This window comes from Amphiprion ocellaris, chromosome 19 (assembly GCF_022539595.1).
Source record: "Amphiprion ocellaris isolate individual 3 ecotype Okinawa chromosome 19, ASM2253959v1, whole genome shotgun sequence".
NCBI lineage: Eukaryota > Metazoa > Chordata > Actinopteri > Pomacentridae > Amphiprion > Amphiprion ocellaris.
Genome location: NC_072784.1, coordinates 12,230,728 through 12,258,321, shown reverse-complemented (window position 1 = coordinate 12,258,321; position 27,594 = coordinate 12,230,728). Strand labels below are relative to the sequence as shown.

The 27,594-nt window shown below is 36.7% G+C and overlaps 1 protein-coding gene across 1 annotated transcript; it reads right to left on the bottom strand.

Annotated features, from left to right (window-relative positions):
• Positions 1 to 496: 496 nt before the first annotated feature.
• LOC111584896 (integrin beta-3-like) lies at positions 497 to 27,594 on the bottom strand. The gene is made up of 15 exons (XM_035940949.2): positions 27,426 to 27,594; positions 24,934 to 25,019; positions 24,562 to 24,766; positions 22,723 to 22,975; positions 22,457 to 22,619; positions 21,062 to 21,223; positions 20,883 to 20,978; positions 20,704 to 20,793; positions 18,639 to 18,773; positions 17,487 to 17,916; positions 8,850 to 9,072; positions 6,777 to 6,877; positions 5,456 to 5,575; positions 5,025 to 5,191; positions 497 to 2,450 (listed from the first exon to the last, which is right to left on the bottom strand). Exons 1-15 carry the CDS (start codon positions 27,571 to 27,573, stop codon positions 2,385 to 2,387), a joined length of 2,445 nt encoding a protein of 814 aa, XP_035796842.2. The 5' UTR covers positions 27,574 to 27,594; the 3' UTR covers positions 497 to 2,384.

The following is a 27,594-nucleotide window of genomic DNA, read 5'->3' as shown; positions in this document are numbered from 1 at the left end:
TTAAATGTAGTAAAGCGGAAGAAGAAAGTAGAATAAAATGGAAACATTCAAGTAAAGTACCTAGAAATTGTACAATAGTTGGGCAATAGCAACCTTAAAATGCTATTAGAGAACAAAAAGTAGTCATAATAACAAAGAGAAGCTCCTGGCAGTGCAGGCAAAGACACATCATTTAGAAACTGATGAAATGTGATGTTATGCAGAAGAAAATGAAGAAATGCAACATGATCGAACCTGTCACATTACAGATTGTAACAGAGAAAGAGGGATTTAGCAAGGACAATAACAATGTAGAAAATGCTAAAATGCAGGCATAGTTGATGTATAAATGACAAAAAAACAGCAGCAGGTTGCAGATGGTATGTTGTTTAAAGCTGAATTTGGTGACAGAGATCTGTGTGAAGGGAAGTTTAGCAACCACAAACCATATAACCCCAGAAAAAAGAGGTGAAATTCAGTTGCGTGATCCAGATAAACAGTAACAGATTAAAAGATATTCTCACATCTGCACACTTAATTTTATTAGTTTTTTCGCAAACACAGAGCACACACGTCACAACAGAACTAATTCTTGACCTGCTTGCTTGAAAATGTGCAACACCAAAAGATTATCAGCATACTGACTTATCTCTCTTTTGATTTTCAGCATTTATGTTTGGAAATTAGAGGCCAGAAGCTTCTCTGACACTTAAATTTCCACACTTAAATGTGCCGTTTGAACGTCTCACAGGGTAAAGACGGAAAGAGTTCTGCTGTTTCTATTTAATGTCAGAAATGTGGTGAAATAATGATTCTTTATCCGACTTGTCTACCAGCGTCATCATCAAAAGGTGTCAAAGAAACTATGCACTCACTTGGCAGGCCACATCCTGAGAGAGGATCACAACCGTACAACCACAAAGCAACACATTCAGAGAAGCGTCTTTAAGTTATTCAGGTCATTTGCAGAGCTGTGCAATAAAGTCTACTCCAATACAAAGATATAGAACAAAACAGTGAGTGAATAAAACAGTAGCTGGACAGATCAGTACTTTGAATTCACAAAACATGAACAAGAAAAAATCCCAACAAGTTTTTAAACAAGAATAAAAAATTCAGCATGTCGTAATATCTATGGAGTTGATCTAAAAATAGAACCTGCACGTCACTGTAAACCAACAGAGGCTGCAGTTTTTATTTATTTATTTATTTTACAGTCTACTGCTAAACAAAGTGCTGCATTCTTGTATAAACCATCACTGCTGCTGCAACCGTGCATGAAAAAATAGGAAAGTGGTCACGTGCATTAAAGCCCTTTAAGAGTGTGTTGATAATTCATGAAAAATCTGCAGTACCGCCTCATTTTAGGTTAACATTTTGGGAATTATCGAAAAAAGAAGTCAAAACCGTCTAAATTTTTTACACTAATCTACAACAAAAACAAAAAATCTTTCACACGAAATTGCTGAGGTTGAAAAGCGTCCTCTAAAATACCACTGAAGCAAAAGACTCTTAACCGCAGTTCCTCTAACAGTAAACCAGCAGTATGACTGTTTCCATTATAGAATTACTCTCTAAATGCACGTTGTAAATCATTCATGTTCCTCCCTTGCTGCGTTAAAAATGTAAATGAAATGCACTTCAGTTGATTAATTAGTCTAAATAGAAATAGAAATATTGACCAAATCAAATTGACTGAACTTGCTAAAACAAGTTAAATAAATTTAAAATATTAAGTTGAACCAACTAGTCACAGAGACACTGGTTAGAAAGTTGCTTTTTTTTTGACAATTTTAAAAATTCGGTGCTAAAGTTTTTGGATTATTCTGAAAAGAAACAAATATAACTTAACTTAACCAAGATACACAGCATGTTTCCAACACATCAAACTGCAATAAAAGAGGAAGTTTTAACTGTCTAACAATGCATCATGGAAAGTCTGTTTATCTGCTAGTTTTGTTTTAAATCAACTTAACTTAATGCATTGAGTAAATTTTCAACTGTTCATTCAACTCATTATTTTAAGTCAAACTTAAATGATCTTTTTTGGTTCAAAAGTGGTCTCAAAAAATAAAAACAAGACATTTTCAGTTCCAGAAATGAGCAAAACTCATGTATTTACATCAAGTCAACCTGAAAAGGTGAGTTGATTTGACTGTTTTAAGATGTTTTCAGTGTACGGTACTTACAGAGGACGCCATACAGTGTAGAAACAGGGCAGATAAACTCCCTGTGACTTCTATTAACAGTATTTTACAGCATATACAATCACTACGTGACATTATTGACAGCACTAACTAGTTTTCAGCCACAGTATCTGGTCACCTGACTGTACAGCATCTCTATTTCTGCTACATTCCGTCTCTGTCGTCGAGCCCTGAGTTTCTCCTGGTTCTGTTTCACCCCTAGTTTCCTCGATACGCGACGTTGGTGAAGGTGGACGTGGCTCCTTTGTACAGAGGATTGTTGCCCTGAGAAATTAAAACACACAGTTTAGAGTTTCCCCTTTAGAGGGCAGCCATCTCCTGTTGTTGTCGCTCCAGCAGGGCGTCACCAGGCATCCTTCAGGGAGGTCGTGCCCCCCTAAATACTGAGCAAATACCAACTGTCCCCTCCTCAGCGTACTGAGGAAAATATGTTAAAAATGTCCCTGTAAACAGATCTGCAGTCTGCTGTCAGCTCCTATTTATTGTCAGTGTATTTCTGTTTGTTCAGGAAAACTCCTCTCTTGGCTGCATTAAATGAACACAGTGTCAGAAATTTGAGTTCATTCTCCAAGTTCTGCTGGTGATCACTGATTTGTATCACTGTATATTTAGTGCTGAGTCACTCATACCTATAGATGGAGGTTACTCCAGGCAGTAAAGTTGCGTTTTACAGTAAGTCAGTGCAGCAGTTTCCAGTGTTTTAGGCTTTTCTTCACATTTTTTTGCACAGAGACTGATCCAAAATCGAAAATGCAGAAAGTTTAAAGCCTCGGTATGTGTGTTTTTGGTCAGCAGAACTTTGCAACATCACAAATTTCACATATATTGCTTCTTTTACTTCTCCTTATTATCGTCCTACACTTCTTTTAACATATAATAGATCATGTTGATGCACTTGAACTAATCATCTGTGATGTTTTCTGGGTTTATCAGGTGGTTTGGGGTCTTTGAACATCACACAGCACCAAGCAGGTGACCCAGCTTGAGTGATGAAGCCTTGCAGCTATGTAAACGTGTTAGATTATTGCCTGAAACGATACTGTTTTGCAGATGACAGTGAATGTAATTGAACATTTTGCAGAAATATTAGTTGACCTTGTGAAGTTCTGTTTGCTGCCCACAGTTTTTTTTCTCTGACTTTAATAAACATCTGCAGGAACCACAATAGCTTCTTCAAACTGATAGTGATGCATGAATTTATGCAGCGGTAAGTTTATGAACACAGGATCTGACAGCTGTTTTACAGATTCAAGGTTCATACGGTGGATTTGTTTGTGTTAAAGCAGCTCCATCAAATGTCAAACATTCTCCTTCATTGATATTTTCAAGAAAAACCTCAAAATGTGCATGTTTTCAATGGCTTTTTTTCTATTCTTAATGGTTTTGATATTTAATATTTATTTTGTAGGAATATATTCTACAAGTTGCTATCCTATTTGCCTGTTTTATTCCATTTAGAAATTAGATTTTACTAGGTTTGCCTTGTGTTGATGTTTTGTTCTTTGGTCAACCTCTGGTTGTTTGAAATGTGCTACATAAATAAAGTTGACTTAATTCTCAGCATGAATCTCGACTCCAACAGAGCTGTAAAGATATCTTTTATTAGTAGTAGTATTTTATATAGTTTTTGTACTATGCTATTTGGGTTTCAGTCCTTAATATGTTAATTATTCTGATCAAATCACATCACAAATAACATTATGGGGTCCTAAACCCCAATTTTTACACATTTTAAGTTAATTCATAACACCAATATTAATCTTTTTTTTTTTTTACCAGACACACTGTTGTTTTATTATTTGACTTACAAGATGGAATTATTTGCATTTATGAAGCTTATTTGCATGAATTTTAACTCCATCAGAGCTGTCAAGACATTTTCTATTGAAATAAGCCAGTCATAACATAAGTCATAATTCCATTACTTATATCACTTTAAGGTCTTAGATGTATTAATTCATTAGTTAGATTAATCTCCATGATTAATAACACAATAGGGTCTCAGTTTTACATATATTAAGGTCAGCTAAGTAGTATTTAATATCATGTTTGTTGGGTTTTAATCCCCAATATGTAAATTATTCTGATAAAAATTACATAATAAATAACACTGTCGGTGTTTATAATAATGATGAATTTTTCTTTTCTTTTTAAAATTTTATTATTATTATTATTATTATTTTTTTTTTTTTTTTTTTTTTTTAAACCAGAAACCACTTATTATTGTTTAATTTACAAGATGGAATTATTTGCATTTAATTCTTTTTCTGTATGAACATTTTCTATTAAAATAAACCTGTCAAGACATGAGTTGTATTTCCATTATTTAAAATACCTTAAGGTCTTCAATTTATCAATACATTAGTTATATTAATGTATGTAATTAACAAAACTGTAGGGTCTGAGTTTTGCATGTATTATAGAGGTATATATCATAGAGCCAGGTAAAGTAGTATTTTATATAATTTTTGTTGTGTTTTAATCCCTAATATGTAAATTATTCTGATACAATCACATCATAAATAACATCATAGGGTCTCAGACCCCAATATTTACACTTGTTAGGTTAATAAATCTTTTAAACTGAAAAGCACTTGGTAAAACAGTGACTCAGCTTGACTTAAAAGGTGGAATTATTTGCATTGAAGCTTCTCTGGAGGACATTTTCTAATAAAATAAGCCCGTAATTGTGCACAGAATTACATTTCAGTGTTTTATTCCTGCTTTGGGACTGAAGGTGAACTTTTCAGCAGCTCATATAAACCTCCCTAGTGTCTGACTGATGATTAGGCCTCTAGATTTCTGCTAGAGAGGCTGCTGGTGGTAATTATTTCTCACCGTGTCCCATTTGGCTTTGGCTCGCTCCTCCTCGAACTTGGCGAACTCCCTGCGGTCATGGATGGTGATCAGCAGCTTCCAGATGAGCAGGCCGATGAGGCCCAGCAGCAGAATGGCTCCGGCCACCGCCAGCAGTACCACCAGGATATCCGGGCCCTCGGGGCATTCTGGGAGACGAGGGAGGACAGAGATGAAGCGCTTCTGTGGGGGGAGTGCACTCAGAAAGTGAAGCAATGTCAGATGTTCCATTTCACAATCATCTGAAGCATCATCACTATGTGTCTGTGGTGTGGCAGACAGAGTGAAGCTGTGGTTAACTAGCTCATGATGTGTTCTTTAGATAATAACACGTTTCTAAATGCCTGTAGCCTCCCAGAAGCAAACAAAACGCACACTTCTGTCCTAATAATGCAGCCAGACTCTCACAGTACCTGGTTCTTTCATCACAAACAGGATGGATTTGCCGCTGTCGTCCTCGAAATACTGGAAGTGCACGATGCAGTCGTTCTCGTCTTTGTACGAGCAGTTCACTGCGTTTGTGTCATGGAAAACTGTGGTGGGAAGAAGAAGAAGAAACAAAGTCAATAAAATGGTTTTAACACACAATAATTTATATGAAACCCTCTGAAACACAAAACCAGTCAAGTTCCGGGTTCGAAAGGCGTGTCTTCTTTAAAAAAAAAAAAAAAAAAGCCAATTTAAATCCCTTCATTTATCTCAACCACAGACGGCAAAAATCATTGCATTTCCATTAGACTTCCAGTTTAGAAAGGCATGTTATCTTTTTTTTTTAAAGCCAAAATTACACCCCAGAAAATGCAAAAACAAAAAAATTCTGGAATTTTCGAGTGTCAGATGGTCCTTGAACTGCTCATCGGTGATGCGCTGCTCAGTTGAGAAAATTTCACCAAATCTGAACATAAAATTGTGATATTATTCACGTCTCATTTTAAAAAGTTGCCAAAAACAAACTGTGAGCTTAAAACAAATTCTGCAAAAAACAAAAAATTCTGGACACTTTGGTGCAACTAAAAAGCCAAGACAGTTGTGACCAACAGTCACACGACAAAAATTCAGAGACTTTTCAGCTGAACTGCAGGCAGTGTTTACACAGCGCAGTTAGAGGACGAGTATGGAAATTAGTTTAAAATGTAAATAGAAAATTATCTGTAATATGTAGTCATGATTTATTTTTTCAGTGTTGGTAACATCTGTTGGCATTTGGAAAAATGTTGCACATGTAGATTCCAGGTATTTTTCATTTTTTGTAAAATAAATAATCAAAGAAGTTTAATAGATTTTTTTGCATTTTTGCAAGAGTTATGATATTATAACTGCGTCATGATGCACAAAAGACATGTTTTAGTTCTCTGTGCTTCTAGCCATGGTTGCACTGTTTCCATAGAGGAGCAGGACTTTATATTGCAGTAAAAAAAATGAGCCCACAGTGAGTAAAAAACACACAGAAACTGCTCGGAGTTCAGGGGGTTAAAACAGTATAATATACACTACCAGTCAAAAGAAATAAAATAATTAAACAAAAATCATTGAATGAGAAGGTGTGTCCAAACTTTTGACTGGTAGTGTAAATTAATGAATAATCACTGAACACAATGTATGAGTGGAGCCTGCAGGGCTTTTTTTTTTTTAAACGTACTCTGCTCTTATCAGGATCAGAAAAACAACAGTGAATCATTAACCAAGCAGCTCACAGTGTGCAGGAAGGGAACTAGGGATGTAGGAGTTTCTCACCCAGCTCCTCTGTGAGTTGAATTTCGTCTCTGCAGATTCTGTTGCAGCTGTTGTCGTCGCTGTATTGTCCTCTCTTAAAGTGCTGACACTCAACACACTCCCTGCAAACACAGACACAGAATCTCTTGATGATTAAACGTGAAAAACGGTGACATCTCCTCAGTGTTTAGAAGAGTTTGACCCGAATTAATTAGAAATATGTGTGGGAGAAGTTCGTGTTATCGCCCTGGAATGTTGAAAGAGCAACACTGACACTTTGCTGTTGAACATCTCCAAAGACCAGCAATTTAGATGCCTGAGAGGTTTGGTAGTTGATTGATCGCTTATCTAACTACTGGCTTGGTCACCATAACATTCTAGAATGGGCATATAGATTTATATTCATGATTTTGGTCACCTTTTTAAATTCAAACTCACCATTAGGTCAAAATAATCAACATTTCCTTTGTATATTCATATCTCCAGGAGGATAAATTCAATTTTTGTTCTTTAAGTACCATTAAAAAGTCAGTATAATCCACTAAGGCACATATTTGTGTTCAGCAAAGTGTTTATGTTGTAGCTTAAGTGGGGTCATATATCACAATGTGCTATTGTGTTTTGTCAAAACTGAAAAAAGCTACTTCTACATTTTCTCATATTTTTTTCACCAGAAATTGGGCCTTTTGTGTGGTAAAGATAATGGGAAGTTGTATGGGGTAATTTAAATTTTTTTTTTTTTTTTTACAGTAAAAGCTCTGATCTTATTGCAGTTTCCTACTTCTAATCACTATGCTAAAATGTTTTGCAGTGAATCATGGCTAACGGACCTCAAGTAGCAAGACAGAGATAAGGTTTTAACTTATTTTTCTGCATAAAAAAAGACTAAAAATCTTTATTATTTACATTAGAACATGGTAGAATATCTGCCGTAGATAAAAGAATCAGTGAAGTTTTGATAAACACAAATAGAGGCATTGAAAAAAGCATTCCTGTAGAGTAAAAGTGTAGTTGATGGGGGTTAAAGAGCCTATATAATGCTCATTTCAAGGTTTCTAATTTTATTTGGGGGTCTACTAAAATATGTTTACATGCTTTAAAATTCCAAAAACAAATTAATTTCCTTATACTGTACGTTGGTGCAGCACCTTTTCTCATCGTCTGTCTGAAATGCTCCATTTGAACTCTTTTTACAACTCAAATTATACATTTTATGAGTCTGTTTTTGTTTTCTCAACTAGGATTTAGGTTTGTAAAACTTGAAACATGCTGTTATTTTCACTAAAAATAAAAACCCTTAAAGTATAAAGTTGTTGGAAATATTTTGCCTGCTTCACCTTTATGACACCAACTATTTATTCCAAAGTTTAAGAAACTCAGATGTACAATATACAATTCTGACATGCACTGATATGCAAATAATTAAAATATATCAGCCTGCCTAACGCATAAGTTTATCGTAGTGTTACAAAACATTTTAAGTTAAACAGACTAGTTATTTTTTTACAGTGTAGTGGGGAAAAAAAATTTACATTAGACTGCAAGAACGCTGCTAATTGGTGCGTTTTTTTAGAACCTATCTAGACAGGAATTAAGTAAATGTGTGACATGGTGATGTAGATGAATAACAGAAGAAACTCCTGGACTTTAAACAACAAGTAATCAGAGTTTTATTTAGGAGTTTGCTATTGTACAAGCACAAAAAGCAGCTATTAAAGTAAAAGAGAAACCAAAAAAAGCATCATATTGAGTCTAAAAGTTCTAAAAGTGTATTATAAGAGAACTATGCCCAGATTATGCTAATATTTGCAGCTGTTATGCTAGATTCCAGGAGTTTTTCTCATTTGCTGCAGGTGATAGTGCTGTAAAACAGTTGGTAGTGAACACTGGTAAACACAGAAGTCTGCTGGGTTATTCTACATATTCATGGTTCCCAGAGGATGAACCTTTTCCCTTTTTTCACACTGCATGAGCCACCCTCAGGTCAAAATGTCAACCTTACCTACAACTTAACTCCTCAACCTTTCATCTAAGGACAACCTGGTGTTTTTATCCTCAAAGTTTTGAAATATTTTGCGTAGATTTCAGACTCACTTCTTGATGGTGCAGGAGTCGGGACAGGTGGGACATTTCTCGCAGGTAGCTCCGTAGGCTCCGGGCTGAGTGCACTGACAAACGCCACATTCACAGCTGCCTCGGCCGCTGCACAGCAGACCGATGTGGGACATGCAGGTGTCGGTTCGGGTGGTGCAGTTACAGTTTTCTCCTTTCCAGCCGGCGTCACACTGGCAGAAGCCGCAGTTACACTTTCCATGATCTGAGAGAATCGACAAGAACAGAGCAGGTTAATCGTACGAAAGAAATAATCAATATGTGTAGTTCAAGTACTACATGTTGATATACAACCATGTGTACAAAAAGTACGTTCCTATACAGCTGAACTTTTAAAGAAATATAGTTCTTTACAAGATAAACAAGACAAAATACTTCAATCATGCCACAGATTTGATGTGCCTCCCATTTGGGAAGCATATTTCCAGATGCAGTCCTCCAGCAGTTGGATACATTCTGCAGAAATACAGACCAACCAACAGCTTGGAAGACAAACCATGATCTGGGCATCCATCATATCTTTCTTCAGCAAGAAATGACCACATCCTGATCCACATGTGAAAGGAAAACCACAGAATGACATCACAGGAGCTTCAGCAGCAGTGGTCAAACCAAACTGGTGTCCAGTGTTCCACTTGCACTGTACGTGGTCGAATATTAGGTCCTGCAAGGCTGTCAAGAAGCCCCTGATCAATGAGACACAGAGGTTAGCCTGGTGTTGTTGGACCCAAACACACAAGAACTGGACAGCCCACAGTGTTGGTATAAAAAAAAAAAAAGAAAACACACAATTATACATGTATCCCCAGTTAAAAAAAAAAAAAAAAAATTATGATTGGCATGAAAGTAACATAAGTATAGATACTGAGGTTAAGACTATAATGTTGTTTACGGCATGATATTTTCAGAGTAACTGACAAAATAGGGATTAAAATCTTACAAAAATGATAGAAAATACTATTTCACTAGTTATTTTATAATGTAATAAAACCTTACGGTGTTATAAATTACAGAACTTAACCAAACTAATAGAAATATTAAAGCTAAAACCCTACAGTATTATTTATTATAGAGATTAACCTAACTTAAAGTTTTGATCCCACAAAAATATTCATGAAAACTCAACAAATCCAAAGATTTCCTGGATCCTCTATGAGCCAGCTTTGGTTTCATAGTTATTTTAGGACCATTGTTCTGAGACTTGAATTTCATTTTCACTTGTTGTTTGGTTCCGTTTAGGAAAACATCATTGTTTGAGGTGAAATACGACTTTTTTTGTAACATGTTAGGAGCTTCTCTTCCGTTTTCTGGATGAACAGGGTGAAAAATAAATGTTGAAAGTATGCAGATTCAAGAAATATTTGTAAATTTTCAGGATTTTTTTTAAACCTTCATGATACTCAAAACACACACACCAATGCATGCATGCAAGATGTAATCTGGTTTCCTCAAAACAGAACAGAAAATGCAGTTTGATTATATCAAAACACATTTTTATGGAAGCTGTAAAATAATACTCATTGCAATATGTTTCTAGTGTTCATAATCAGTTGGGTGAGGCTGAGCAAACAACACTGTGAAACAGGAGTTGCACAACAAAATGAATCACTGTGTGTGTGTGAGTGTGTGTGAGTGTGTACTTGCATTACTTAATAAGTGTGTTTACACAGGATAAGGAGGGTGAGCCTCCAGGAAATTAGTGTAAGTCGCTATAATACCATCTGAAGTAAAGGAAACACGACTGTGTGTGTTTGTGTTTGTGTGTGTTTGTGTGGTATGACTGTTTTATTGTTGTAGGTGTGCTATGTCTGTGAGTTTGTTCCCTAGAACGTGGGTTTATAAAAACATGTTGCAAGCTTCGACTCATGTTCCTGCAGAGGAGTTTGCAGGTTCTGCAGTCATGTCATTAGTAGTTGAGTCTGAAGGTGGAACTGATTTGCTTTTTCAGGACTTATCTGTAATTTTACATGAGAACATTTGTTGACTGACTAATTTATTCTAAAACAAAACAACTAACAATGTGAATGTTTTATAGAAGAACATTCTACAATGTGTTCCCTCGAGAATATCCCCAAACATCCTCAGAACATTTCAGGAAGAATTTTTCACCTTTGTTAATATATCACAGTACAGGAACAACTTACAAAGAATGTTCTGTCATCTGAGGTTTTGATAACATCTGGAAAACAGTTTTTTGAATGTTGGTTTGAGAACATCCTTCTATTGTCATCACTGTGGATAGAACAATGTTCCATAAAGGGTTCAGTCAACAACAAATGTTCTACCTTGAATACACCAAATAATAGGAATGTTATAAAACGTTTTACATAAAATATGTTCTAATTGTTGGTGTGAGAACATTGTTCCTTTGTTATCTTGTAACATTGGGATGGTGTTTTATAGAAGAGCGTTCTATAATGTGTTACCTCAACAACATACCCAAAACATTTTCAGAACATTACAGGCAGAATGTTTCACATTTGTTGTCACATCACAAGAACCTTATAAAACGTTCTCTATAAAAAAAATGTTCTGTTATCTGAGGCCTTGATAATTTCTAGAGAACAGTTTTTGGGTGTTGTTTTAACATTCTTCTTTTGTTATCATGGAACATTGTGAGAACATTTAGTTGAAGAATGTTCAAAAACAGTTCAGACAAAATGTTCCACCTCAGGTAATACATCCCATTATGGGAATATTTTCTAAAAATCATCTAGAAAACAGTTTTTGAACGTTCCTTTGTTATCATGGAACATAATCAGTGTTGAAGTGAAACATTTCCTCTCAGTTTTCAAAAACAAGGATCTGAGTAAGTTTGGGTAACTGATTGTTTTTGAATTCCTTAGCATGAATTTCTGCTGATAATCGCTGTTCTGGCAAAGATATAAATGTTCAGTTGTGAGTCTAATTGTTTCTGATCGCACTAAAACACATCCCTTCCTGAAAGCGCTCGGGCAGGTCACTGGAGGAACAGTGTTACCGTGACACATGCCTGGATTTACCGACAGAAACAATAGCAGAACCCCGGAGACGGCAGGAAACCAAACAGGATTTGTCTCTGGATGACTAAAGAGCAAACAGAGTGAGTCACGGCTCAGCTGGATCAGATGGGGAGTCATGAAGGGTCTCTGATGCCACAACTTAGAACAAATCAGCTGTAAATGTGAGGAAACTATTCCCTCATCACTGCACGTTCTCTGTCAGATTGTGTTCTTAGCCGCTGGTGTTAAAATTTAACAGTCTTAGCAATGTTTGTTAATCTGTCAACAAGAAAATAGCTGACAGAGAAAGTCTATTTATAGTTCACTGGAGTTATTTGGTTTCGGATGAGAGCATCTAATTAAAGCTGCAACTAACTGTTTTCATCATCAAATAATCAACTAATCATCAGAAAACAATGACAGTTGCCTATCATACCATTTTTTAAATTATTTTTGTTGCTAAAACATTACGCAAAATCTCTGCAGAGTTCTGCAAATATCTACTAATGTTTCCTTTTAGTTGTTTGGTGGCACTGAAAGCATGAAATTAAAGCCCCAACTAACTATTTTAATCATCAATTAATCATCACAAAACAGTGAGAAATGCCCATCAAACCAGCTAGATAGTTTTTGTTCCAAAAACATTCTCAGAAAGTTCTGCAAAGTTCTCTCTAATGTTTTCAAGTGTTGTTGTTTTCAGCTAGATTTTTTCATTTAGGGCTAATTATTTAGTGGCAGGTGAAAGCAAGGAATAAAAGCTGCAACTAGATATTTTCAATATCAAGTAATCATCAGAAAACAAAGACAAATGTTCATCATCTCAGCTAGATTTTTATTTATTTTTTTGCTGTAAAAATGTTCTGCAAAAGATCTGCAAAGTTCTACTAATGTTTTCAGCTAGATTTTTTCCTTCCAGTTAGGATTCAGATTACTTATTTGGTGGCAGGTGAAATCAATAAATTAAAGCTGCAACTAAATATTTCCATTATCGATTAGTCAATTCATTATCAGAAAAAGGTGAGAAATGCCCATCACCCCAGATAGAAGGTTTTTATTCAAAAAAAAAGTTCCCTGAAAGTTCTGCAAAGTTCTACCTAATGTTTCCAGCTAGATTTTTTTTCCCTTTTAGTAAGGGTTAGTTATTTTTTGTTGGGTGAAAGCAAGAAATTAGAGCTAAAGCAATTATTTTCATCATCAATTAATCATTGGAAAACAGTGAGAATTGCCCATATTCCCAGCTAGAATGTTTTTGTTGCAAACACGTTCTGCCAAAGTTCTGCTAAATTCTACCTAATGTTTTCATTTCTTTTAGTTTGGGTTAGTTATTTAGTGGCAGGTGAAAGCAAGAAATTAAAGCTGAAACTATTTTCAGTAAATCCTGAGATTTACATTCTTAATATTCAGCCACTGATTTGTTGTTTGTAGATATAAGCTAATTTAAGGTTTAAGGTTTCTATGTTCCCCCTCAGTGATGGATTTTGTGTTACTTTGTGCTTCTCTCAGGGGGACGTTTTTAATATTTTACTCGTCTGTTATTGTAGTAAACAGGAACATTAATAAACAACCAATAATTCTGTTCGTGTGTTTTTTCTTCAACCTGCACGGAATAATTTGACTTAAAATGCTCAAAGAACGCTTTATTTTGAAAAATGACTGAACCAGCTGGGAATTTTTCTGTTTTTTTTTTTTTTAAACACCTCTGGGGGTCCTTTAAAGAACTATGAGGGTTGGTGCCTTTACTTTTCCAAGTGTGTGGCGTTTCGTTGGTTTAAAATGTTACATGACTGCATATAGTCACTTTGTACTTCAGAGCACTAAAACCTGACATCAGCGAGTCGCGTTCCTGTTCTAATTAATTGTGAAGTTGATTCATGCACATAAAAAGGAGTTTTTCAGTTTACATCATGTTCCTCGGTCTGTAAGGCTGCACAGTAATCCTGTCCATTAATCACATGCTGCAGCTTTAGTTCAGGTTGGGGGTCGGCAGTAAAAGGACAAGAACAGGGATACAGACGGAACGCTGGGGAGGAAAAAAAACAGGGAATAGAATTGAGTCAAGTGTGGACAGACACACTCTGGAGAGGAAAGCATTTAGGCTCTCCGCCAGCACAGGAATGCAAACCTTCCTGTTCTCTGTTCACTCATATTTACGAGCCCTGAGGCTGTGCTTGCTGCCTCCTGCCCCCTGACTCTGCAGGGAAGCAAGAAACCCTGGCAGGGAACATCGCAGAGGTTCTCCAGGTCATGGTAGCTCCGACTGAGGTGGTGCTGAGGGACGCTGGTTCTTTAAAGACAACATTAGTCCGGTGCCAAGACAGTAACAGTCCCAAATTGAGCTCTGAGGACTGTTTTACACCACTTTGTGTTAGTCTGAGTGAACAGATGTCTCACCAAAACAACCTCCCTGGAGAAAGACGCCTTGAGAAAGTTCTTCCTTGTTGATACAAACGCATCAGATTCAGAGAAAACTTCCCCTTTTCAATGATAAGTCCACAGCACAGTAGTTAAACTGGAAGTTAAACACGTTTTCTGGTGAAAATCAAGTGTTTTTAGCTTTTTGGTGTTTTTGGTTTGAAAATGTTCCTTCTTTGTTATCAGGGAGAACACTTTATAGAAGACTGTTCTATGTGTTCCCTCAACAACATCCTCAACAACATCCTCAGGACATCACAGTCAGAATCTTCCACTTTTGTTAATATATCACATTACAGAAACATCTTATGAACGGTCTGAGGCCTCGATAACATCTTGAAAATGTTTTCTGCATGTTGCATTGAGAACATCCTTCTATTGTCATCCTTGTGGGTACATCTTATAGAAGACTGTTCTGTAATGTCTTTCAGCAACAACAAGGTCAAATGTTCTATCTTTAATACATCATATTACAGGAATGTCATAATGTGATCTCTCAAGAACATCCCCAAAACATCCTCAGAACACTGCAGCCACTTATGTTAATATATCACATTACAGGAGTCCTTGATAACATCTTGAAAATGTTTTTTCTGACTGTTGCATTGAGATGTGTCCATAAGGTGTTCTATAAATGCTAGACAATAGATTAGTAGTAAAATACGCAGTCATGGCCAAACATTTCCACTTCAAACAACCTCAAAAACGTAGAGTCAGACTGTAGTTTTATATGCAACAAACCTAGTGACTCAAACCTCTCAACTTGCATGTGCAAGATTTCCAGTTCCGCCATGTGCGGCTAAATTACTCTAATATTCAATCCAATATATTCCAGTTTGCCATTTTGCAAACTGAAATAAATTGAGATTGTGGTTAAACTTGTTAACAACATTTTGCAGTAAGAGAAAGCAGTTCAGAAGATCATGGTCATTGGAATACAGGTTGTCTATTGTTAGGCGAGAACTACAGGTGAGATCTTAGCATCTGTAGCTAATGTTAGCCTCCAATATGGCAGATTTACGCTCCTAAAGATCAAACATGGATGATTTGGGTAGATTCAGGAAGTTTAAGTCTGTAAATTCCTCTTTTTACCAAATAATCTGGACCATCCCAGAGCAGATTCCTCCTCCGATTGTCTGGAGGAGTGAAATGGGCATAAATCAACCCCAAACTCTCCCTCTACACATTTTATCATCTCCAGGAGGCCTGTTTTAAGCAGAGGATTCATGTCATGTTTAGCTTTTCCCCTCCCATTCCAGGAGGAGACACCTTAACAACATCATTGTTGATTTCGTTGCCAAAGCTGCTCTGTAACCACAGAAAGCATAAAGCGAGCTGCAACCCCAGCTGGTGGAGTTCAGGTCACAGTAAACTTCCTTCTTTTCCACTGGAGCCAGTATGCATAGCTTAGAGATAAAAGAGCAGCTTCCCTCTCTGTTATTGCTCAGCCTCCTTCTCTGTTATTGCTCAGCCTCCCTCTTTACAATCACAGAGTCGAACTGCTGTTACATTGAATTACCCAATGACAAAGGCTATTAAAGTTTCATCACTGCAGTTGAGTAACTGTGCGCCGAGCTGTGCAGGCTTGTAATAGGGAGTGATGGCGCTTCATGCAGCGCCGCCGAGAGCTGTAAGATCACCAATCAAACGGCGGTAACTCGGTGTGTTCTCTGTCTGGCCTTTAATGGAGTCACACAGAGCCAGTTTACAGGCCGACGGTGGACCGAGCATCTGTACGCTCTGCTGTTTATCTCAACTTATATAATTATTTACATCTCCGCTACAAGCAAGTCCTAAAATTGGGATATTAGTCTTGTTCTAAAAAGACACTGACTTTCAGATTTCAGCTAAGCAACAGATAAAAAATGTAAACTGACTCAGATGTGTTTAGAGACTGATTCAGAGGAGGGAAAAGGAAGGGAAGGGCAACTTCATCCTGACCAAGAATCGAATTATTACAACACCGTGACACATTTCCTTGTTTCCGTTTGGTGATATCCTTTTGTGATAAAACAACATAGTTTTGATAGTTCTTCTACCACTTAAGAAAATGCGTTTAGTTGTAATTTTGGTTCCTCTAGCTGAAGAGAAGCCAAAAAGACTTAATCCTCTGAACCCCATGCAGTGTTCCTTGATGCCTTCGCATTTTTAACTCACTGTGGGATCATTTTTCACTGCAATATAAAGTCCTGCACCTCTCTGGAAACAGAACAAACCATAACTAGAAGCAGAGAGAACTTAGAAATGTCTTCTGAGCATTTTGGCAAACTTATAACGCCATAAATTATTAAAAACAGAATAGCAAAAATAGAATTTCTTTGACTATTAATTCTCCAAAAATTGACAAAAACCTTGAATCCACATGTACAACATTTTTTTAAATGTTCCTATAGGTTTTATCAGTACTGGAAATCAAAATAGGGACTCTACATACTGGAGATACTTTACTTCTTATATTTTCTATTTGTTTCCATATTTGTCTCCTATCTGCTCACTCTAAACACAGCCTGCAGTTCAACCAAAAAGTCTCAGAATTTTTGCCACAAGACTGTTTTTCTCAGCTGAGTCAATTATAGCTTCTTTGTAGTGCTGCAGAGAGCAGATTTTTTTCTTTTTTACAGAATGTAGTTAATGTTTATTTTTAATGATTTTTAAAATGAGACATATAGAATATAGCAATTTTGGTGGAATAATACAATTTTAAGCTTAAGTTTGGTTAATTTTTCTAATTGGACAGAACTTTACAAATGAGTAGTTCAAGGACTGTCAAAAAGTCTGATGATTTTATGTGTTTTCACAGTTTCCTGCTCTGATAAATAATGTAATTTTAGTGATTTTTTTTATATAACCCAATGGTGGATTTTGGGGTCCTGAGGGTTAAAAATAAAATAGTTTCAAGATAATTTACTTGCAAAAAGTTTACATTTCCTTCCATCTGGGACATTGTGTTTATTCAGTGAGTAATGATGCCATGAAGGAGCTTTGTGTGACTGAAACTTCTATGGGATATTTTGCTCCTGAAGCAGCCCAGTGTGCAGTCAATACACGCTGGTCGTGTTTTTAATCATGAGCCACTAATGAAAGCTTTTTAACTTTTGCACCTTTTGAATTTCTGAGGGATTTGTTCCTCCGGTGAACACTGATTGCCTTTCGGAGGAGCTGTTTAGTGTTACATCACTACCTGGTCCACTGATTCATCACGATAGAAAGAGTTGCATCTACTCACCGGAGCACAGAGCCCCTTTGAAGCGAAGGCAGTTGAAGTCGTCGCATTCGCAGAACTTTCCCCAGACCTGACCGAACTCATTGGAGTGGCAGGAACACTGTCCACACAAGCAGTCGCCTCTACCGCTGCAGACTGGGCTGTCCGGTTTGGGCCTGCAGTTGCTTTCATCTGACGGACTGTAGTCCTCCACGGAGCACTCGCATCGAGGGCCCAGATGACCTTCGTGACACTGACAAACGCCGCACTCGTAGGTGCCGTTGCCGTTGTTGCAGAGCGGACTGTTCTCTTCAGCCATCGCCTCGCAGGCGCAGCTACACGCAAAGTCCACCGTGACCTCCAGGGAATCCTTGAAGCCGAGAGGTTTGATGGTGAAGCTGCGACTTTTCTCTTTAGGGCAGCCGCGCAACTGGGCCTCCACACTGAAGGACACCTGAAGGACAGAAAACACGTGAAAATCTGCACATATCAACATCTTAACTAGGAATAGACCGATTAATAGAATTTTTATTGACCCATTATTGTCTGAGGTGCAAACACAGACCTCAAAATGTTATCAGGAACTGAAGTTTAACTTGTCGCTTCCAGCTATTAAGAACTATTTCCTCAGAGGCTATTAAATACATGCACAGTGGTAATTTCATTCATTATTCTTAATTATAAGTGATTCCTACAGCCTCCTCTCTCTGTCTGTTGTCACTCTATGGTCTCAGCAACGTCTCTCAAGCAGAAAAACTGCAAAAATTACACAGAAAAGGCAAGACGTCACCACAGACCAGGAAATTAGCTCCTCTCACAGTGGCTAAAGTTACGCTAACGGCTAGCTGCTAAGCTAGAAGGTAGCCACAGATGAACCTGAAACAGAATCAATAAAAATAATTATTGCTTCAAGATATGGATCTTAGTGGGCTATAAAAGTGATAGAAAGATTAAGAAAATAGCGAAAAACAGCAGGAGTGCATCCTAATTTAATCACTCCTATTTGTATTGTACATATTTAGTTAGTCACCTTTATTAATAAAGAAGCCTAGTTGTAAATGGCAGGTTCTCTACTGTCACATGCTGTTATGTATATTGGTTTAAAATATCAGGCTTTCTTGATTACCGATAATCAACATTGGTATCAGCCCAAGATAAAAACTTATCAGTACTTACTGTGTCTCCGATCTTGAGGCCAGAACATGATTTTATTCCAGGGATGATTTCTCCATTCAGGCAAGTGGCGTTGAAGGCGAGGTTCAGCTCTTCTGGGACTCCAAGTAGCTCCAGCTGTACTTTAGAGCGAATTTTCTGCTCAAAATAAAGTCATTTTAATTAGATTTAGAAGTTTTTATGTCATTGTAATGCAGTTCAAGACAGAAATACTGAGAAATTTGCAAAAAGTACAAAGGTCTGCAAAAAGACATTGCAGAGAGTCCATTAAAAGACATTCTCTAACCGTCTATACTCTCAAGAAGTCAGGAAAAAGACATTTCAAAGCTTAAAAAATATGTAAAAGTCTATGCTTAAGTGCAAAGTGTAGCAGCATGATAGCTTCTTAATGTAGTTTACACATTTTCTGAGATGGATAGACAACTTAGAGTGGTGGAAAAAAGTTTTCAGACACCCCATGCATTTGTGAAATACTGCATTAAAAACCACTCTTAGGTCTTCAAGTGCAATTTCTTTTAGTACAGTCACAGCCAAAATACTAAACAAATCCTAAAAAAGATATTAAAAACTTAAAATTCATCGGTTCCATTTAAATGCATAAGAAATTTTGAGTATTGGTTCGGTTTGGTACTAGTGATCCACTACTGAAGGTCGTGGTTTTTATTAAAAGAGACAATTTTTGTTGCCGTGCTTTGTGTCTATTTAAAGCCAGCACATTTGAAAGTTCTTCAGAGATAAAAAAAAAAAAAAAAAAAAAGCTAAAACAAGGAACCGCATGCAGGAAACATGTCTGAAGATACAGATTATCAGCCAGGAAGGGTAAAGCTGCCACCAGATAGCCAGGAAGTACAGATGCAGTCCTTCAGCAGTTGGATACATTCTTCAGAAATACAGACCAACCAACAGCTTGGAAGACAAACCATGATCTGGGCATCCACCATATCTTTCTTCAGCAAGAAATGACCGCATCCTGATCCACATGTGCAGGAAAAACCACAGAATGACATCACAGGAGCTTCAGCAGCAGTGGTCAAACCAAACTGATGTCCAGTGTTCCACCTGCACTGTATGTGGCTGACTTTTAGATCATGGCTTAAGGTCCTACAAGGCTGTCAAGAAGCCCCTGATCAATGAGACACAGAGGTTAGCCTGATGTTGTTGGGCTCAAGCCCACAAGAACTGGACAGCCAGGAACTGGAAGAAGATTCTGTGGTCAGATGAGTCCAGTTTCCAGCTTTATTTTCCTCCTGCTAATGTGAGGGTATGCAGAAGGCCAGGAGAAGCATTATCTCCAGCATGTACAGTACCTACTGTCAAGCATGGTGGAGGCAGTATCATGGTTTGGGGATGCATGAGTGCTGCTGGTGTTGGTCATCTCACTGTCTGTTTTGGCACATTGAACTCTGCCGAATATTGTGCCATTCTCCAAACCCACATGCTCACTTTTGCATGTGCACTGTTCCATTGAGGTCAAAAGTGCATGTTTGAACAAGTTAATGCCCCTTGAACACATCCAGGGGCAGCAGAACTTGGCTGCAGGAGCTCAGTATCCAGTTCTTAGAGTGGCCAGCTTAATCCCCGGACATGAGCCCCATTGAAAGTCTGTGGTGGATTATCAATAGGTCTGTTTCAAAGCGTAAACCAAAGAGTTTAGAAGAAGAACAAGAAGAGCAGTAATTCAAGAAGAATGGGACAAGATATACGCCTCAATAGTTTGAAAGGCTCATGGAGAACAGGATTAGAGCTCTGCTGTGTGCTAATGGCAGGACTACTAAATATTAATTTGATGATGTGATGGTTTATTTATTTTTTGTTCAGTTTTGAACACATTCTCTGGTGTTTGTTGATTTTGATACAACAATATTGAGAACTGGCATATTGAAACAGTCAAGAAACAGCATTTGTTTGTCTGTCTAATGCAGCCACACCTTTTGAAACACAAAAATGATTTTTCCACAAATATTTCATGCTAATATTTGAGATTGTGTAAAATCTTAAGGGTATCCAAATACTATTTTCCATCACTGTAAATGTGCATATTCTGCTTCCTTTCCCAGACAGCTCTTACCGCATAGGCCTGCTCGATTAGCTCGATAACATTCCCGGAGTCATCGGACAGCGTTCCCACAGTTGTGCCTGGAATTAGCTTACTGTACTCCTGGGAAGACAGACATGGTGGCAAAAGGATGACCCAGTTTCTCATTTGAAACAATCTAACTCATGCATGGCCACAAGCTCTTTGTTTACCTTGTAAAGCGGCACCACAAAGCTGGTCACAGCAAAAATCAAATTTATGTTGTTTTCGGACATTTTCTCCGTCATGAGCCCCAAGGATGGATAGTCCTGGAAGAAACAGGAAGTACATGGTTTCTCCGGCAGCTCTTAAAAGTTTTACTATCGATGTCTCTATTTTAACGTCACTCTACCAGCACTGTAGTTTCATTGTAATTGTTGTCATTGTCCAGATGACATTTTCCATCGTTGGGTTGGACGATGCCAGCGATGCGTCCATCCAGAGCGATGTGAGTTTTGGCATCGGTGGTAAAAACCAGAAGGTGTGAAGCGTCCGGACGCCAGCCAATCTTATCCTAATGACAAAGAAAGTAAAAGAAAAACTAATGGATATGTATGTATGTATATACGTGAAAGCAGCACCTGGACACTTTTCTGTTAATCTGACGGCAACCGAAAGCATCGACTTCATGTCTAAATGCACAAAGTAGTCAATTTTCCTGTCATTTTTTCAGTCTTACTGGGTCAGAAACAAACAGACACACAGAAGCAATGGTAATTCAAGTTATTTGAAGCAATTAAGGGAAGGTTTTTCAACATTTCAGCACCAACATTCATCTAAAAACATCCTAGATAGAGTCTTTCCTCTGAGGTGAGTTGAGTCCAGGAGGAAGCACATGAGCAACCCAATTGATTGTTAAGGTAAACTACCGACATGGAGATAGTCGTAGTTTAAGTTGTTGCTTCCAGTTGTTTAGGACTATTTCCTCAGAGTTTATTAAATGTTTTCAGCATCAGACAGCAGCAGGACCCACATGAGAACTGAATCACTTGCTATCATGAATTCTCCCTGACATGGAGACAGTAGTTGTTGCTTCCAATTGTTTGTAGGAATCTTTCCTTTAAGTTAACTAAAAACCTGCAGTATCAGACAACAGTTGTTTACATTTAAACACAACACAGCAGTAACTTTATTAATTGCTCATAATTTTAAATAATTTCTGACATGTTGAAAAGATCAATAAGAAACTTACAGTTGACTGGCTGCTTTTGTTAGCATTTGTTGTGCAGCTGAAGCCTGAGCTCAGTCTCAATTTACTGTAAAAAATTAGATCTTAAAGTCAAACCATTTTTCTGTTATAATAAGCACTTACATTCGATTTTTCCATTTTAGAGCAGAATGTTTGCAGCAGCGATATTATTGTATGTATGGAGGCGTTATAGAACATCTCTAATTAGTAAATAAACTACCAACATATGGCAACAGGCAGCACAGAAACAATAAAAACACATTTTATTGTAACCTAAGTTGCTGTAATTTCATAAATCATTATCCCACATGGACAGAATTTTACATATTGAAATCATAAATAACCTTTGGATGTTTTCCTAATGTAGAATCTCTGCCACTTGGCTATTTTGAATGCACTTTAGATAATCAGTTGCATTTACTGTAATATAAGAAGCCAAAGTACATCAGTTTGTGACCTCCTCAGTCTCTTATTGGCATTGTTTGCATAGTAAAAGTCTTAAAATACAGTTTTAAAGTTGCCCCTGGCTCATGTTCTTTCATGTATTTTTATTTCTACCTTGCACACCACGGCCTGCATGATGGCATCAAATCCCCCCTCCGGAGCGTCCCTGTTCCTGGACACCCGCTGCTTCTCCACCTCCTCGGTGAATCGATTCACCTTCTCCGTCAGTGACAACACGTGTTTGAACCCGAACTGTGCCTGGCATTGTTGACCGATGCTGTTTGTAATGAAAAAAGGGTGAAATTTTAACTTGTGAAACACTCTTGGATAGACTTCCTCCTCCTTAAAGTACACACCAACCGTATGCTTTGTATACCTACCCCCAGCACGGGTTTGTGACGGCCTCTGGAGGATGCATGTACATGTAAGGGGACACAGTTTTGTCCACAAATGCTCCAAACCCCATGCGCAGGTTGCTCGTGGTTCGGCCCATGGTGACAGCGAGCTCATTGCCTAACGTCCGCAGGCGAACCAAGTCGTCCCTCATCGAATACGAGAGATCCATGAGATAGTAAAGGTCTACAGGGTAATCCTCCACCTGCTTCACTGACACAGTGAAACGCTTGGCATCACCTGAGACAGAAAACAGGGGAGAAAACTGATGAATTTCACAGCAAATTCAACTCAATAGGTGTCCCATGATGTTGCATTTGTTTTTCAGGTGAAAAATAGTGAACATGAAACATCTGAAACTTGAAAGACATGTTATATTTAAGAAATTAACAAAATTACGCCATTTATCAGGGACAGAAACTGTGAAGCCAGAAAAAATCTCTGGATTTTCAGCTCGTTATGGGTCCATGAAGTACTCATCTATAAAAAACTTTACCAAATCTAAGCTTGAAATCATGATATTAGGTGTGTCGTTTTGAAATAAATGCCCAAAATAAATCCTTTGCTTGAGCCAGATTCTGTCAAAAACAAGAAATTCTTAACACTTCATCGCAGCTGTGAAGCCATTAGTGACTCAGCTGCAACATACAGCTATTTAACAACAATTCTGTGACCTTTGAGTTGAACTGTTAAAGAGAAAAATTTCAAACACGAACCATATGAATCTTAAAAACTGTTGGCAGGTTTGAAAAGCATGATATTTATTTTAAAAATTGCTATTTATCAGAGGAAGTAACTGTAAAAGCAGAAACAATGATTGGAGTTTCAATTTTTTGAGTCCTTGAACTACCCACCTGTGCAAAACTTAACCACATCTAAGCTTGAAATCATGTTAGATTAAAATGACTTCATTCTACATGCCTCATTTTTGAAAAAAAAAAAAAATCGCAGAAAAATTAACTGTTTGCTCTAATTATATTCTAACAAAAACAAAAAATTCTGAAGTTTCTGGGATTTTTTTCCAGTGTCGGTAACACCTTTTCTGCACCTAGGATAAATGTTGCACATGTCGATCCCAGCTTTTATCATTTTTTGTAAAATAAATAATTAAATAAATTAGGCTTTCTCCTATTTGGTTATGATTTTTTTGGAAAATGTGGCCAAATCTAAGCTCAAAAAAAAAAAAAAAAAATGGAATCAAAATCACTTTATTCTGCATGTCTATTTAAATTTGTAAAAAAAATAAAAATAAACTGTGTGCTTGAACCAGATTCTGTAAAAAAATAAAAAATTATTTGCTTCTTAACACAAATGAAAACCTATAACTTAGTCAGCTGTGACCAACAGTCACATGACAAAAATTCGGAGAGTTTTCGACTGAACTGCAGGCAGTGTTCACACAGAGCACATTGAAGGTAAGTATGGAAACTAATTAAAAATCTAAATAGTAAAATGTCACCATTTTTTTCCCAGTATTGGTAACACCTGTGGACACTTGGAAAAATATTGTACACGTTGATTCCAGATTTTTCCAATTTTTGTAAAATACACAATCGAAGAAATTCTTTTTTTTTTTTACCCCTTTTTGATGATTTATGGCATGATAGATAAAAGCTTTACTGATTGTCATATTATAATTCTTTCTCCTTCTTCATGGTTGTGCAGGATTTTATATTGCAGTGAAAAATGGACCACAGTGAGTAAAAATGTGACAGGAGCAAAGAAACCCTGCAGGAATGAGTCCAGCTGTGGCATCTGGCTCCTCATGCATGTGTCTGTTCTTATGGTCTGTTTTATGGATGGTCTATGATTGGTTGTGAACGTACCTGGTCTCAGCGTCATGTGGAGTTTCTGAGGCCGGACCTGAGTGACGACGTCTCCTGCACCAGACGCCTTGCTGCTGAGAGGATCGTCATTCTGGATGGTCAGAGTGCTGATGGGAAACTCCACGGCATCTTGACTGCATCCTTCATTCAGCAGGTTCTGTTTCAGGTCGCAGCGAGAGGCGCCGGATCCTCCCCGTCCGTATTCCTGAAACAACCACAGCACATTTTACTACAGCAACACCACAGAAGAAGAAGATATCTCTGAGGAAACAGTCTATAAGCACGTTGAAGCATCGACTGTGAGCAAACGTCAGAGAATGAAGTTGGGAAATGAGGTTTTTGTTCTGACTTGCTTCATAAATGAGTTTCTACCTCCTGAGAGCACCAGGCACAGCTGGGATCTACAGCCAGACACTGCTGACAAGTGGTGACGCCTCGAGACGTGCAGATGTTGGAACCTGCAGAAATGACACCAGGACAGATGTTGAAACGCAACACATGTTTCTTTACACCTACAGCTGAGGAAAGGTAGACTATATAGATAAAATCTGTTAAAAAAAAAAGTGAAAATCTTGTGGCAAGAAAGTCAAAAACAAATAATAAAAAACTTGAAATAATTTAAAAAACTGAAACATAATGGATAGATTTAAAGACAGTCAGACTGTAATTTTACAGTTACAGAAAATTAATAGGTTTTTGATGTGGACATTATTATTATCCTGGGCTTTTTATAAGTCAGCATATAAATTGATATGGCTTTTTTTTCTATGATTTTACTACATATTATCTGTAATTCTTTTTCCTTAATGTATATGATTTTTATTTGACAAATAGCTGCAAAATACTGACTTTTTGCTGAGTTAAATACCACAATTTTAAAAAGTGTAATTTTATTTTCTAACTTTAAAAAGGAACGATTCATTAAAAATTTAAATTTTCAAGGTGCACATTTTTTATCTACACATAAATTATCAGTTTGTCTGTGATTTCAGTAGATATTATCTGTAATATGTTGTAACAAAACGGGGAAAAATCTGCAAAATAACAGTGTAAAACTTTAATGACCATTTATTTAATCCCATATATACTTAATTTTCTATTCAAATAACTACAAATATCTGGAAATTAACATCATTCTATGATTTGAATGAAGTTTTTAAAAAAAAACTTTTAAGTGTATTTCTACAGTCAGACATTGTAAAGGAACAAGTTAGCATTTAAAAAATATATTTAATTTTTTTTACTGTGGACATTACTTGTGTGTCTATCTTTTTCTTTTTTTTAAGTCAACATTTTTCGATGATTTTACTAGGCTGGTAAAGCTGTCAAATAGCAGATATAAAAAACATTTTTAAACTCTTAATATACATTTTTTTAAACAACTGCAAATATCTGTAAAATAACACATTGTTTTGTGGATTTCAATATAGTAAAACTGCATAATTTTATGGTCAAACATTGTAAATGAAGAAGTTAAGTTATTTTTTAAAATAGATTTGTGGTGTGGACTTTGTTTACAGTTTTGGGCTGTTTTTCTTTTTTTTTGAATATTTTACTAACACAAATATTTTTCAGTACTTAATATACATATTTTTTCTTTCAAATACCAGCAAATATCTGTTAAATAATGACATTTTTGTAGTGATTTAAACGCAGTAAACAGTGTAATTTTACTGTAAAACATACACAAACAAATGATCATTTATTAAGATTATATGTAAATGATAACATTTTTCAGTGATTTTATTAGTTATTATTTGTAATTAAACAAAAACATGGAAAAAATATGTGAAATAACTGATATATATATATATATATATATATATATATATATATATATATATTTTTTTTTTTTTTTTTTTTTTTTTTTTAAAAACACCAAAAAAAAAATTTATTTTTTTTTTTACAGCACACCAGCATAGTGGTGCTAGTTAACCAGATGGTTTCACAAAAGAAAAAGCAGAAAAGACAAGTCTTTCACAAACATTGTTGTTTTCCTGTTGCAAACTGCAGAACGTTTTATTCTGCAAAACTCTACAGATAAATGGCTTTTTATTTGTTATCTTAAGAGGCTGCTGGGTGTGGCCCATTGAAGTGGAGCACTGAGGAACTGAAACAGTGTTAGTCTCAATTTGATTATATCTAATAGAGCTAAAAAATGAATCAAAATAATAGAAAACTTGTAATATTAAAGCCATATGAGCTGCATTTTTTTGATAAAAGAATGAATAAATGGCCAAACAAGGTATAGAATGATGCAGAAACCATATAATAATTCATATTTATATGAGTACTGGTGGAAAAGCAATTAAAAAATTACAATTTCTATTAAAAGAGGGACTCATTTTGCTAATTTCTGTCAAAATAACTGCTTTTATTGGGTTCGCTTAGCCCTAAAATCTGAGTTAGATCTGAGAATTCTGACAGAAAATGTATAAAAACATGATCAGATCAGACATGGACCAGACAGAAGTTTTCCAGAGTTGATGTATTCAGCTCAGTTTAGAGTTAACTGATGGAAAGTAAAAACCAATTAAAGCTCATTTAATGTACAGCAGTTAAAGTAACAGAACAGTGTCAGTCTGTGATCTCTCTCTGGAAACTCCATCCACACTATTTTTCCTGCCTTATAAGGAAACCTACGCAGCGAGGCTCCATCCAGTTCATCCAGATGTGATTTACTTCTAACAAACATCGTGTTAAAGTTCAGATTTCTGCAGATTAAAGCTGCAGATGTTGACAGAACGTGTCGCCTCCAGGTGTGCGCTAAAAGTCGGACAGCAGGTCGCTTCAACGGGTGAAAGTTTAAGAAAAGTCCAGAAAGAAATAAAAGAAATAAAAGAAATGAGAGAAAATCCTCTTACCGCAGGCGTTAGAGAATAAAAACAGCAGAATTATGGTTTCTATGGAAGCTTTCATGTCTGCAGAGGAGCGGAGGAGACTCTGTGTTCGCTGCTGGTTTCTTCTCGTCGTCTTTTTCCGCCTGTTGGTCAGAGAGACTCCAACCTTCATCCAGTCAGAGCGGAGAGCTGC

What these genes read in the sequence shown, in the direction of transcription:
- LOC111584896 (XM_035940949.2), bottom strand. Translation starts at nt 27,573, where the DNA reads ATGAAGGTTGGAGTCTCTCTGACCAACAGGCGGAAAAAGACGACGAGA. An exon ending in GTCACAAACCCGTGCTGGGG is followed by an intron (nt 22,620 to 22,722) that starts GTAGGTATACAA and finishes CATTACAAACAG; the next exon opens with CATCGGTCAACAATGCCAGG. An exon ending in TAATCGAGCAGGCCTATGCG is followed by an intron (nt 18,774 to 20,703) that starts GTAAGAGCTGTC and finishes TATTTTGAGCAG; the next exon opens with AAAATTCGCTCTAAAGTACA.